The 13606-nt window shown below is 45.3% G+C and overlaps 2 protein-coding genes across 2 annotated transcripts; both read right to left on the reverse strand.

Moving 5' to 3' along the window:
* Positions 1 to 89: 89 nt before the first annotated feature.
* tmem121b (transmembrane protein 121B) lies at positions 90 to 2288 on the reverse strand. Its single transcript, XM_041030680.1, has 2 exons — positions 2000 to 2288; positions 90 to 1318 (listed from the first exon to the last, which is right to left on the reverse strand). Exons 1-2 carry the CDS (start codon positions 2286 to 2288, stop codon positions 90 to 92), a joined length of 1518 nt encoding a protein of 505 aa, XP_040886614.1.
* A 364-nt stretch (positions 2289 to 2652) lies between these two features.
* Positions 2653 to 12329, reverse strand: mkrn1 (makorin, ring finger protein, 1). Its single transcript, XM_041029806.1, has 8 exons — positions 12198 to 12329; positions 11402 to 11533; positions 6753 to 6934; positions 6304 to 6527; positions 5919 to 6133; positions 5571 to 5681; positions 4989 to 5133; positions 2653 to 4729 (listed from the first exon to the last, which is right to left on the reverse strand). The coding sequence occupies exons 1-8, from the start codon at positions 12269 to 12271 to the stop codon at positions 4517 to 4519; spliced, it is 1296 nt and encodes a 431-aa protein (XP_040885740.1). The 5' UTR covers positions 12272 to 12329; the 3' UTR covers positions 2653 to 4516.
* Between the last annotated feature and the right edge of the window lie 1277 nt (positions 12330 to 13606).

Consider the following 13606-nt stretch of genomic DNA (forward strand, 5'->3'; position numbering starts at 1 on the left):
TTTAATTTAGTTTTTTAAAAACACTGCTGTCTGAAGAGATTGGGTGGATTTTCCAATTTCCCGTCATCTTTGGCCCCTCATCCCGGGCTCTAGGACTGGGTGACAGCCAGGGTATTAACGTATCCGTGCGGACACATGTCGTTCTCGGACACGCAGTGGGAGAACTGGGCCGCGTTGCTGCCTCCGGCCAGCCTCCGGACCCCGCGCACCGCCACGCACTGCTCCACCAGCTCCAGGAACTTACACGCGAGGAAGAAGATGTTTTTAAACATGAACACCGACACCGGCATCTTGTAGACGTACACCTGGAAACACCTGACCACCAGCAGAGGCGCGTTGACCAGCAGGCCCGTGGAGAAGCGGGCCCACAGCCACCGACAGCGCAGCTCCGACGCGGTCAGCTCGTAGAGCCAGATCACCGGCACGGCCAGGGCGACGAAATACACCGAGACGACGGTGTACTTCAGGTACACGGTAGGGATCTCGTTCTTCAGCAGCATCTCCACCAGCGTGAAGCTGTCCAGCAGGTCCAGGCAGGTGCTCATGAAGCAGCTCTGGGAGTGGTGCCGCGTCGCCCCGTTCAAATCCTCAATGATGGAGTTGATGAGGCAGAAAAGCAGCGGCGCGGAAAGCAGCATGATGATTTTGAAGCCCGTCACTCCGCACGGGACCTTCAGCGCGATCAGGTCCAGGATGGAGGTCTCCAGGACGAGCACCACCTTCGGAGTGCAGGCGATGACATAGATGAGCCAGGCCAGGTAGGCGTAGGTGAACTCCCCGAGGTTGCAGCCGAAGATGGAGCTCTTCTGGTGGAAACCGCAGGCCCGCTCCCTCTTGCTCCGCGCGTTCTTCATGAAGAAAATCCCCCAGCCCGAGATCACCACCAGGTCCGTGGCTATCCATGAGCACCAGTACAGGTCGGTGAAGATGATGAGGTAGAAGTCCAGAATACCGCCCTGGAAGATGAGGAGGAGGAAGCAGAGCGCCTTGTACAGCAGGCTTCTCTTGGATTTGTGCGCCAGCAGGGGAGCGGTCTGCATGAACTCCCCCGATGTCATGATGCAGGTGGCGGCCGCGGCTGAGGAGACCAGGGGCTGGATGCTGCCGCTCTCCTCCGGGATGATGCTGCCGCTGGTGGTCTGGGTGTCCCGCCTCCTGCTCAGCTGCCCGGCTTCCGGAGAAGATGAGACGGGGGAGTCTGGGCAATAGCTCGCTTCGTATCGGAGATAGTCGGCCTTCAGATTGTCGTTCCCAGTTTCAGAGATCATTGTATTTCTGCGGTCGCCTCCCTTTCTCCCCCTTTTCTTCCTTCCTGATGCTTTAAAAGGAAGAGAGACAGAGACATGCGCAAAGAAAGGCACGGACTTCTAATGCAATGGACCACTCCTGCTTTTTGATACAGCAGTCATCCTCCATCCAATATTTATTAATCCGTTGTCCAATCTATTATTAATTTATAAATCAATAATATCACAAATGCCTTAATTAAAAATAACTGCATCACATGTTCACGTGATGCTTGTTCAGTTATAATATAAACTGCTGTTTGGCAGACTTTGGTATAAGTTTATTGAAATTAAATAACAGTCCAGGACAATATCTCTGTCTCTGTGAATCACAGTGGTGACAGCTGAAGCTCGCTCACCCTGGAGAGCAGGGTTGGTGGGGACACTTCCTTTAGCTCCCCTTTTTCCTTACAGAAGTCAGTAGCTTTTCACTGACATCCATGTGAACCTTCTTCTGTGGGATGACCTTTGCGTGTTTTGCAAAGTGATTATTGGATCTTATGGATGGGTCTTCCTCCTGTATCCCTCCTGCAGCGTTACAGCTTCTAGCACTCCCCGTTGACTCACTCTGAATCAAGTATTCCTTGTAACATCAAAAGAGGAGGGGAAGTGCATCTCCCAGCTCTTGCACAATGTGTGCGACGGACACAAGTACATCACTTGACTGACTTGAGACATGTAACAACACGATCTGGTGACTGAGCTGTTGTTACACCAGTTTTTGTCCACATTCCATATGTCTCTCAGGTGGAAGTTGTGTCTCTCAGTGACCAGGCCAAGGCTGCTGAAGAAAAGTTCCACAGTTGTGTGGTTGGTGTAAAGCTGTTTTGTCTGTGGACTCCTCACTGACAGGGGCTGGGGCCCTGCAGCCTGCTTCTGTTTGTGGGTTACCTCATGTGGAGTCAGTCCATGAAGCATCTCAGGGGCTGGACTCGAATACCTGCTCTGGTTACCTGCACTGGGAAGATCACTGGACATTGGGTCCAGGTCTGGACCCCTCATCCTCATCAGATGCATCAGGGGCCAGAGTAACCTGCTAGTGGTTCTGAACCACTATTAGACTATTATTTTTATTATTTTTTTTTTGAAACGTGAATTTATTATGTAAGTAGTACAACAACTTTAAGTAGTAGAGGAAAAGTAGGGAACCCTCTTCAAGACAGGATCAGGCGTTTTTGAAGGACCCCCATTAAGGTGCCAGTTAGTTAGCCTCTAACTGCATCTGTCTGCTGCTCGGTGTTGGGCAGGTAGTGTTCATCAGAGTTTGTTTTTTTTGTTTTTTTTTTTTAACTGGAAACAAGGCTAATAAAACCAAAACAAGGACCTAAAAAGATATTTTTTAAAAAATTCGACTCCACGCAGCACAGAGATTGATAATAAACTTTAATTTCAAGTTAAGATGGATGGCTGTGGAACATAGAAAACACACATTTCAGTATAAACATATGCATTCCAATGGAGTTCAACAGGTCGAGACCAGCTATCAAGAGTCAGTAGATGAGCCATCTTAGCAGCAAAGCTTAAAATGCATTACTCAGTGAAGCCAGCAGAGAGAGGGAAATTAAAAAAAAAAAAAAAGCGTCTCAGCTCCTTGATTCCTCAGCACTGTAACTCTGCTGAGCGTAGACTCTTTAGCCTGGCTGAGAGGAAGGACTTGGCTTTTGGTACCGCAGATGTTCCTGGATGCTGAGATTCAGAACGATGGGAGGGAAAAACATTTCACAGGAGCTTTTTATTTTGTCTTTATTGGACTAATGTAACAGTTTACTGATGTGTCGGGGCCAATCAGATTTTTTTTTTATTTTTGGCAAAACTACAGATGGGAGTCTGATCACAGTAAAGTACCTGGAAAATTCTGACATAACCTTTGACCTTAGTTGCACAGTAAAATCACTCTTTATCCAAAGGCAGTATGTTTGTGAGAGAGTTGGGGGGGGCTTACTAGCCCTGTTCCAAGACCTGTCACACAATGCATTATGGTCCTAGATCACCATCTATGTAACCCAGACACTTCAGTCACCGAGCAGCTCATAAAATTCGTCACATACAGTGTATGAAGGTGACTACCATTGTGTTCAGTAGTATTCAGCATAGTGTCGCTGTAATATAACTTCCAGTCAGCAGTGGGCAGCACTGTGGGCTCAAATCAACCCTGTTAACATCTTTATAAATGTGTAGGAAAAAAAAAAAAGTTGTGTAAAACTAGAGCTCCAAAGTTTTTGCAGATTTTTTGCTCAGCAAGCTTCAGATCTTCTTGACCCCTATTTGTTTCCATATCCTCCAAGTCAGAGAGTGTAAAAGAAATCCTTTTACACTCTCTGACTTTTGTTTTTGTCTCTTTCCGGTAACTAATTCTACGAGCCGCTCTGTGACTGAAATGCCCCCCCGAGTAACAAAGATGGCCATCCCAGGATCAGGGCTTAGCATTCGTCCCTGCTTTAATACGACCCACAAACACGACTATATTTTGGGCTTTGATGGACAGTTTGTGTTCCATTATGATCTAAATATTTCATGAAAGGTTTGGGGGGTTTTTTTTTGTTTGTTTTTTTTTTTTGAAATCCTGAATTAAGGAAGAATAGACCTCTAGGGGGGGATACAGTAAATACTTTTCAGTACAACATGACAAGTGATTATGGTAAATTTATTAAACATCAGCACAATATATTGGCTATCAGCAACTTTAATAAAGAAAAAAAAACAAAAAAAAGTTCCGGCCTTCAGAAACCGTATGTAAAATCTTACAACATGCCCATCACTATTACAGTAAATGGTGCTGAGTAAGTTTCGAGTGCATCCTCAGAGTCTCAGTATTATGTACAAACACCTGGGTAGATGATAAACAAGTCAAACCCACACCCACAAATGAACTTAACCGTTTTTGTTTTTTTTTTATTAGCAGTATTTGAAGAAAGTTATCAGTTTTGTTAAATCTTATATCGAGTTCATTTTATTCTTTTTCCTTTTAACATGAACCGCACAAGATCACAAGGATAGATGTCTAGAAAATGTTTAGCACGAGCGCACTGACTTGTTGGATTTTTTTTTTTTTCTTTTATCTTTTATAAGTTCATTTATTAATGGCCTGCTTAAAGGCACTGCCACAATACAAGGGGGGTGGGGTGGGGAAGAAGCTACTGTCCATCACTCACACAAGACAGTCCATTCTAGTGTCTAGTATACATGGGGTTGGTGGGGGGCGGGGGGGTTAAGTTTAGTGGGCGGGGCTGCTATAGGTAAATTTCATAGAAATCGTCCAGCTCCTCGTGAAACAAGTCCCATTCATCCTCTGAATCTGTCACCTCGTCGTCGGTTCCCGCGGCGAGCAGCATGAGGAGCATCTCGCTCAGCTCGAACGTCACCATCTCCTCGTCCTCGTTGTCGAAGGAGTCGGTGCTTTCCCGCTCGTCGTAGATGTCCCACAGCGGCGTTCGCCTCGAGTTCTGAAAGCCGAAGGAGGAGGAGGGTGGGACAGGGTTATCGTTTTTTTTCTGGTCCCTGCATATAATTACACTTTCTACTTTCCACGTCCAGCAGAGGGTGCTACGGTTCAGGAGGTGTTGTTGGTGTTGTTACGAGCAGAGATACAGAATAGTAATGGCTTTAGACAGTGTTCCCATGAGCAGCTAAACTAGAATTGGGAACGTGAGGGCGACACCTGAACCTGTTGCTCGAAGTAACAAGAGTTTTAGCAGTGTTTACCCGGTTTCTGCTGTTGGATCCGGTCTGTCTTCTCTGGGGCTGAGCCTCCTCCAGCCGGCCGTCAGGAAACGCGTGCTTGTAGAAGCAATTGGAGCCAAAAGGGCACGTTCCACGGCCTTCGTCGAAGTATCGACACGGTTTACTCCTGGAGAACAGAAAAAGGCAGGGGGGGGGAGGGGGCGTCGGAGAATACACACATCTGTTTTAATGGTCTCAAAATATAAAGCAAAACAAACCCACGGGCATCAAGAGACGCTAATCAGTCTTTAGGAGACGGATCATTTCTCAGTGGAGCTTTGAATTAATTAAATGAAGACCGAATTTCCTTAAGTGTTTCGGAGTGAAGGTTTTTTTTTTTTAATCCTGCGTCTCCCTGCTCCCTGCAGAGGTTCCCACCATTACTGCCCACTCCCGCAGATTCACCACCCGGCTCCTGTGACCATTCTGATTACAACCACCCACAAGATGCAGATTTTTTCTGAATAGCTTTCTATTCAGAATACTGTTACTGCTTGAGCGTTGTGTAGTGAGTGTATGTATGTGTCCTCTATGGTCCCTGAGTATAGTAAATGGTCTGTGTACCCCATGCCATCCTTGTATTTCTGGATGAGTTTCTGTTTGTCATCCTTGTCTTCCACCCAGTACTCGCTCGGGATGACAAAGTTGGACGTGATTCGACACTCTGGGCAAGATCTGCAACGAAAAATGAGAAAGAAGTTGTAATTAGATTCAAGTAGTGTTAGGATTAGTACAAAAAAAAAAAAGGCTCCTGAGACAATCTACCAGAGCTAAAATCCTTTACCCTTTAGCCTAATAGCGATGGAACCTTGTATCTGCTGAGGAACCAAGGACACTTCAGTGTCTCATAAGAAACAGATACAGGTGTTCCAGAGAAAAACTCCCCTCACTTGTCATGTGGAAGCGACTCACTTGATTATTTTGCTCTCAAACTGCTTGGCACTCCTCCACTTGCGGATGCACTTTAGACAGTAGCAGTGGCTGCAGTTGGAGAGGATGCCGAAGCGGCGCTCGCTTGGGTTGGCCTTCTCAAACACCACCTCCATACACACGCCGCACATCATGTCCTTGCTGCGTTGGATGGCGAACGAGATCTCCATGTCTTTCTCGTGGGCCTCGATGCACGCCTTTTCGGAGAGAGGGAAACGGTTAAATGGTCAAACCGAGTCGAATGCCTCTTCAGAATGCAGCTGCCTTACAGAAAGGTTACCACGACGACGCATCTGAAGTCACCTGTGAACTCAGTCTGGCGGGGACAGTGAACGCACCCCAGCGTGGTCGTGTGCGTAAGCTTTACCTTAGTGTGCTCGGAGCGTTGGTTGTTGTCAGTGGGGTGGAGCACCTGAAGGCCACACATGTCGCACACGTCGCCGTGGAGATAGGCGCAGTTGATTCCGTAGCGGCATTCGCCGACGGCGGCGTACGGACAGAGCTGCTTCCTCAACTGTTTGCTGTCCAGGGCCGCATCGCTGTCAATCTCCTCGATGAGAGGGACGGAGCTCTCCACCTTCACTTGCTCACCTGGACACGACACGGGCAACCCATCGTTATGGAGGGGAAACAAAAAAAACATTTTTACAAACATTTATTTATGTGAAGTCTCACGCTAACATGCTTTTGCCCCATTCTTGCAAATGAGGAGAATCACCATGAAACCAGAAGGCTCACACACAGTCGCACCGGAGGCAGACAACATACAGACGAGAGGACATTTGTGTCTGTAGTATCGGTATCAGGGTCTCTCACCCCGTCCACAGTATGGCTGTCCTGGAACAAACTCAGCAGCGTTGACCCAGTCTTGTGCCCCTGGGCCAGGGGTTGGCCCGCTGGGTTCTGGCTCCGATGGGCCGGCCAGCGAGGCAGAGGGCAGCGGCAGCATCTGGGGGGTTGACAGCTCCTCGCTTTTTGCCGGTTTACAGTGTTCATACCTGAGGAGTCACGAAGGACCAGGATTAATACAGTAAAACGCAAACACGAGTTTGTAGTTTACCAGACATCATCCGCCAATTGGTAATCGTGTTCAGTGTTTTCAGTAAAATACAGAGAGACACAATGGATCAGCGACTGCACTGTACTGAGTTTGACCTTCAGTATATTCACTTTGTTTTTGGTCTGATAAGGCCTCTGTCGAGGACAGGACCTGGGACAGTGTTTTCAATTGTTCATCCTAAAGCTTCTTACTGCAAAGAATAGTTTGGTTCTCCTTCTCCTCCTAATAAGCACTGAACAAGGAATGTAAACTGGAATTTTGCCATGCCGGGCCGTTCTTAGGTGCAGAGGATTACAGATGACTAGTCTTAAGTTTCACAACCTGAAAAGCAGAGCGTCCTTCAGCACCCACGAGTGCGGTGTCATATCATGTTATTTGTCTGTATGTGGGACCTCAACAATACAAACTAATCCAGAGAGATTATCAACATGTTTGCACTTGTGCAGATTATTCAGGGTCCTGTCTTTCATGTGCTTTTTTTTTTTTTTTTCCCTCTCCAGCAGATTCGGCTGTGATCATTCTCACTCTATTCTGAATGGCCTTCGCCTGAAAGGTAAAAGTGTGTGGATTTATTTTTTTTTATCTCTAAGCAAACATACATCATGATAAAGCACAATTTTTCTACAATTATTCATAACACACAACAAAACCTAGACCCGTACACACCCAGCATCCATCATTAGCACACAGCAAATACACACACACACACACACACACATGCAAATCACAATTCTGACACTTCCACCAGAAAAACAAGCTAGCAAGTATGTTAGTTAGCTGCCATGTTGATTGTGAGGACCCAGCAAATATGTTTGTGTTTGGAGTTTAGTGCCAGCATTAACAGCAGGTTGGGGGTCTGGGGGATGGGTGTGTGTATGTGTGTGTATGTGTGTGTGTGTGTGGGGTGGGGTGGGGGGAGATTAGGAGTCCAGAAGGGGTCTGGTTGGTACAGCATCTCTACAGCCTCCTCTCGCTGATCCGCTTACTAAAAACATTTCATCTGTTCTTCTGAAATATTACCTCTGTAATCTTCTTGTCTATGGGAAGACTGGCAGTTACTGTGATGCACTGCTTTGTTTTTGTGTAGTCGAGCCGGGCAGATTCTCCGGTGGTTGTCGCAGCCTTCGCAAGCTTCATCGTGTTGTATTGCGTGGCGACGTTAAGTCGACTTGTTTTTGTTTATGAGCTCTCTGGTCGTGCACAGTTTTGTCATGTGGCGTTTGTCAGACTTCGCACGCACAGAAGTGAGAAGCGCTTAAATGCAACTCACATGGTGAGCGGATGCTTACCAATGATTCAGCTGTCAGTACGGTCCAGCTCGCTGAGATATCTATAGCAGAGAAGCTGCATGACGACCAGGCCCAGAGAGGAAGTGTCAAAGCACATGCTAGTGTGTATTTCAAACAATCATGTAGGTGAAATCTGAATTCTTTCTCAGTAGCGGTGGATTCAACATGTGTGAAGAAGAAGAAGAACAAAGGACAACAAGTTGCGCTTGGACCTCTGGCGAAAGGTTTAATATACTTTCCCTTGTGCATTTTGCAACTTCTACTGAAAACTGTTTAACTATATTGCAGCTCAGACAGTTTCACAGAGAGAGAAGGTGAACCAGATCCCTCCTTCAAGATCACTGAGCCGCTGAGGAGCTGTGGAGGGGAAAGAACGCTTTTCCCTGGACCTGCATCCCCTCCACACTGTTCTCCAAACAATAAAAGATGCACCACTGGTCGCCACTCAAGACACAACCCCAAGTAAGGCTGGCATCTGAGCACACTTTGTCTTAGTGTTGTATTCAGTTAACATGAAGAAAGTGTTTTTTTTATTTGACTTGTCTGCTGTTCTTGCTATGACTCCCTTTGTTCTAATCTCATCACACTCTTTCAAAACACAGGGATTTCAGTGCTAGTTGGGGGGTTGGACAGGATTCACTGGGTACAGGCCTAGTTGGGACGAACCTTAAGTTGGACGATCCTTTGTCTCCCTCACCCACACACTCCCTCCGTGTGCGCACCCCCACTCTCGTCGGCGCCTGGCCGTACGCCTGCACATTACACTTATGCACATATCTCTCACCTATGTGCCTGCCTCGCTCTCCCTCGCTTCTTTCTCGCTCTTATTTTAATGAATTGGGTTTTTTTTTTAATAAACTGTTGTCCTGCAGGTTTCAGCTGCAATACCCACTGCAGCCAGAGTATACTCCTATTGCCTTCATTTTACTGTTATTTCATTGGCCTTATACACCTAGTTATAATTTCATTATAACCAAATTTAAGCGCTAATAATTTAACTGGATTTTCCATTTATTTTGATCATTTTAATTATTAATTCAAATCCTCCAAAAATGATGGTTAATCAATTTGCGAGAACCAATCATTTATGTGACTGATATTCTGATTTTATGAGACTGATTTGATAGCCCTGTTGCACCTGCACAACACACTGTTAACCAATCTGTTCCCAGAAAGCCACTGGAGCGCCGGACATGCAGGGAGGGGAGGAGGAGGAGGAGGAGGAGGAGGAGGAGGAGGGCTGCTGGAGTTACGCATAAATAAATGAGAGAGGAGGGTGCTGCAGTGGAGTGAACCTGGGGAACCCAGCAACAGCACAGAGGGGGGGGAGTGCGGGGGTTGGGAAGGGGGGGGGGAGCTCACAGAAAGAGAACAGGAGGGAAACAGAGAACGTTATGCAATTGCCATGCAGGCTGCAGTGCACTCTGTCTGGCCCTGGGGGCTGCAGGAGAGAGAGCGAGAGAGAGGGAGGGAGAGCGACACAGACACAGAGTGAGAAAGCGAGACAGAGCCCATCACAATAGACAGAGCTCAGGGAATTCAACCATAATAAGCCCCCACAGCGAAAGCCTTTCTGTGGGACTCCTAATACTGGGTGCACAGCCCCACGGGGGTCACCGAAATAATGAGGACACCTTCCTTACTGCAGCTCCATCACAATGATGGAGGAATGTGACTTATCAACACAACAACAACAACAGCTTAGTGATATATACATTCAACCAAAGGGTTCCTACCGGCAACAGGCCAAGTATTTCAGAAAAATGATCCAAGTGTGTGAGTAACTAATGCATCCCTGGTGCTGCTGGGGTGGTCCTACGAGTGCCTCGGTAACTATGGGGATGCTCCTGAAGCCAGACATGGAGCAGACACTGTCTGTACAAGCTGGCTGCCGCTGTCTGGGTACACTCATGCTTGACAACACACTGGGAGCCTAATTCATTTTCTCAAAAGGACCATACCACTGCATGTTTAAGCCCATTTACTACATATATATACACTGATGTCTTATCTTGAAAGCATACACGCAGTGGTCTAGATTTTACAAGAAGCTCTACAGGTTCACAAGGCTTTAATTCCTGTATGAAAAATCAGCTTGCAGAGATGGTCCACAGTTGCCCCTGTGTGACATTCCATCGCTGAACACTGTGTCTGCTTTTGCTCTTTTACTCTCCGATAATGCAGTTTAGACTTTTCAAGTCAGTCCGCACGCATGTAATGATAACATAGCTGATGATTACCCGACAAAGGCAAGTTTTAAATCCAGCTGATTGTTCACGGTGCAGTTAAATGAACATTCACAACTCTCAAAACAAAATGGACACAGATATTATTCCGAGTTTGGCAGGTAAAATAATGGACTGATTTGCTTATTATGTATGTATTATCATGTTTCATGTATGTTTCATGTATCATACTTAACAAAGTGTCTACAACATGTTTGTCCCAAAAGAAGAGCCCTCCATCCATTAGCCAGTCTATATGCACTTAAACTAGAAGGTCATGGGAGGAAGGGGGGGCGCTATAATAAGCCAAGTGGCCATGTCTGTATTAGAATTGTTATCCACTTCATCTCAACGGAGGCCTAAGGTGAGACTGCCAGAAGGAAGCTTACACCGACAGGCACGTTAAAAGACAAACTAGCTCTCCAAACAAAGACTTGCACATTAACACATATAGCATATATGGATGTATTACACGATTACAACCAGCAGACAGCAGACCAGCGACTGTGGTTCCTCAGACAAACATGGAGCTGCCGCAGACACAAGACCAAACAACATGTTGACATTAGGAAGCAGCAGTCTCAGGTGTCAGAGCCACTCAAGGAGCAAACTGCAACACTTCTGAGAAACCCTGCCAAGCAGAGTTGCTGTGCTGTCACTTGGCTGAGAGCACAGCCAGTTTTAGAAAGGAAGTTGTGATGCAGCTCAACTGACAACTGGGAGCACTTTCCCAAGCTGTGACAACTGACTTTGAACATGCCAGTTGAGTACAAACATCCAAGCTTTTATTGAGAAAAAACAAAAACAAACAAACATCCACATGTGACTATTTTTTTTTTTTTTTTTTTTTGTATTTGTATTTATAACAGCTTAAATTTGAGCTGTTTTTACCTGCAACGGTCCCCAAACACACAGTTTCCTTTCTGAAAGAACTTGCAAATCATGGCTGCGGGCTTGCTGTTGGTCAGATCGTGGGAATATCGACAGTTGTCTCCTTCTTTGCAAAGTCCATGCATGAAATATCTGAAATACAAAAATAACAGGAAAGTTGCCATTTTCAAATCCGCATGTCAAACTTTAATAAGTCAAAAACAACAACAACAACAAGAAAAAAAAACCGAACAGCCAAGCTAGATCCAAGCAAGGAGAGTCTGAATGCTTTCTTTCACTTGTATACTGGTAACGCAAACAAGCTAATCTTAGCACGGTCTCGGCAAACAATTGGACTCATAACGTTAGCTGATGTAGTCTGGTAGCAGGTGCTGTGACCATTATGATATTTAAACTCGCTGGTTTCAGTGTCGGTTTGACGTTGGTTTTAAAGTGAAAGTGTAGCTATTGAGAGTCTCTGAGCAGCTAATTAACATCAACCTACAGGGTTTTAAATGTGTGTTGTCAGACAGCTGTTTTAGGTAGTCTAACGTTATTGTCAGGCATGAAAGCTAACCGTGTTAATTATTTAAAACGTCGCTGGTAAACTGGCCGCTAACCTCCCACTGCGATCTGATGTGTGACCATAACACAGAAAACATAACACCACTGTTAGTCAAACGTTGGTACAGCTAGCTAACCAACAGCTGAGTCGAGAAGACGCTGTTGTCAGTCGCTCGCCAGCCCGCTGTCAAAACAGCGGTGATAGACGATATAATCATCTCCCATATTTTAATAATCGCTTGTCTTTTCTTACCTGCAGGTTACGTGTTTGGTCCAACCTCCTATTACTCCTGGAGCCGCCGTAGACGCTGCTGCTGCCTCCGCCATAGCTGTTTATGTTGAGAAGCTACAGCCGGATGTTCCGGACAGCTCCGCTCCAGCTCGGGCTTTTTCGTACGTGCACGACTCAAGTCGGAGTTTGCCGAAAACCGGATGCCGTGTGCTGTCCACTACGGGGCGCCATTGCTACGCTTATGTTTTTTTTTTTTTATTTTAAAAGTTGAGATTATTGATATTAGAATTTACTTCTAAATTGCGTAGCATTGTGTGATATATGCCTCTGACTGCGATCCACTAATTATTAATATTTACAGTTTTAAGTAACCTGTAAAATTATAGTAAGTCCTATATGTAATGACTTTAAATGACGCTATTTTACTTTAGAAATCTGATATATCTGAAAAAAAATAAATGTATGATTTAAAGTGGAAAACAGGATTATTTAATATTAATACTGTATTCATATTCAACTGATCACAAACTCCTCTTTACTGTCTTTCCACTCATTTTACCTTCAGTTAACATAGGATTTTCCTACTTTCCTACATTTTCCTGTCTATGCAGAGTAATATTTTTTTAATGAATACTATTTTGTTTTTCAATGACTCCCATATCATGTCACCTATTGGTTCAAAATCTATTCTGAAATGTGTGGCTACATGGCCCACAGATGGATGAGCCCTTGACCTGACTCATCTCCCCCTGAGATAAGCTGCCTCGCTGCTTTGGGAACTGGGCAGTTTGCAGTCGCTGATTCAATATGAATTCTGTATTAATATCAAAGAGCGCTTGAAGCTAATGTGAGGCCATCTGTCCAAAAGCTGAAGTTGAACCGGAAAGGCAAATGGAATACACGAAAAAGAAGAAATGGAGTGTTATGAAATGGCTTAGTCATGCAAGAAAAGCCTGAAACATCTTGCAACTGAAGGAATTTTGCATGGGAGAGTGGTCAAAAACTTCAGCAAGTCGATGTCACACGCTGGTGGACAATGATGCAAAATGCCTACAAGAAGTTATTTCTACTAAAGGGGCCAACGCTAGTCTCTGAGGCCTAGAGTGTACTTACTCTTCACACAGAAGAACATTACAACTATTGATATTTGTCCGTGTGCTGACAGTAGAATCGGTTTGAGATAGCAAAAGATGGATTATTTTAAAACACTTCATGTTGAAGGTGTATCTTGAGCCAAAATTCTGACAGACAAAACGAGATATTTAGCATTTGAGTCATGACAAGTTATAATCTAAAATGAGATATCTGGAATTCATGTTTCAGATTTTGAAAAGTGAATTGTGGGTATCTTAAAATGAAGGTTTCACATAAACCTTCACAGCAACAAACAAAATGAATTAATTAGAAGTAACTAGAACTCTTAGAGAATC

The sequence above is a fragment of the Toxotes jaculatrix genome, chromosome 22 (genome assembly GCF_017976425.1).
Source record: "Toxotes jaculatrix isolate fToxJac2 chromosome 22, fToxJac2.pri, whole genome shotgun sequence".
Taxonomy (NCBI): Eukaryota; Metazoa; Chordata; class Actinopteri; family Toxotidae; genus Toxotes; species Toxotes jaculatrix.

Coding starts and splice junctions, on each gene's coding strand:
- tmem121b (XM_041030680.1), bottom strand. CDS start 2,288: ATGAGGGGTCCAGACCTGGACCCAATGTCCAGTGATCTTCCCAGTGCA. Junction 1,319..1,999: donor GAATGTGGACAAAAACTGGT/GTAACAACAGCT, acceptor TTCCTTTTAAAG/CATCAGGAAGGAAGAAAAGG.
- mkrn1 (XM_041029806.1), bottom strand. CDS start 12,271: ATGGCGGAGGCAGCAGCAGCGTCTACGGCGGCTCCAGGAGTAATAGGA. Junction 11,534..12,197: donor ACCAAACACGTAACCTGCAG/GTAAGAAAAGAC, acceptor TTTGTATTTCAG/ATATTTCATGCATGGACTTT. Junction 5,134..5,570: donor AAATACAAGGATGGCATGGG/GTACACAGACCA, acceptor TCTGTTCTCCAG/GAGTAAACCGTGTCGATACT.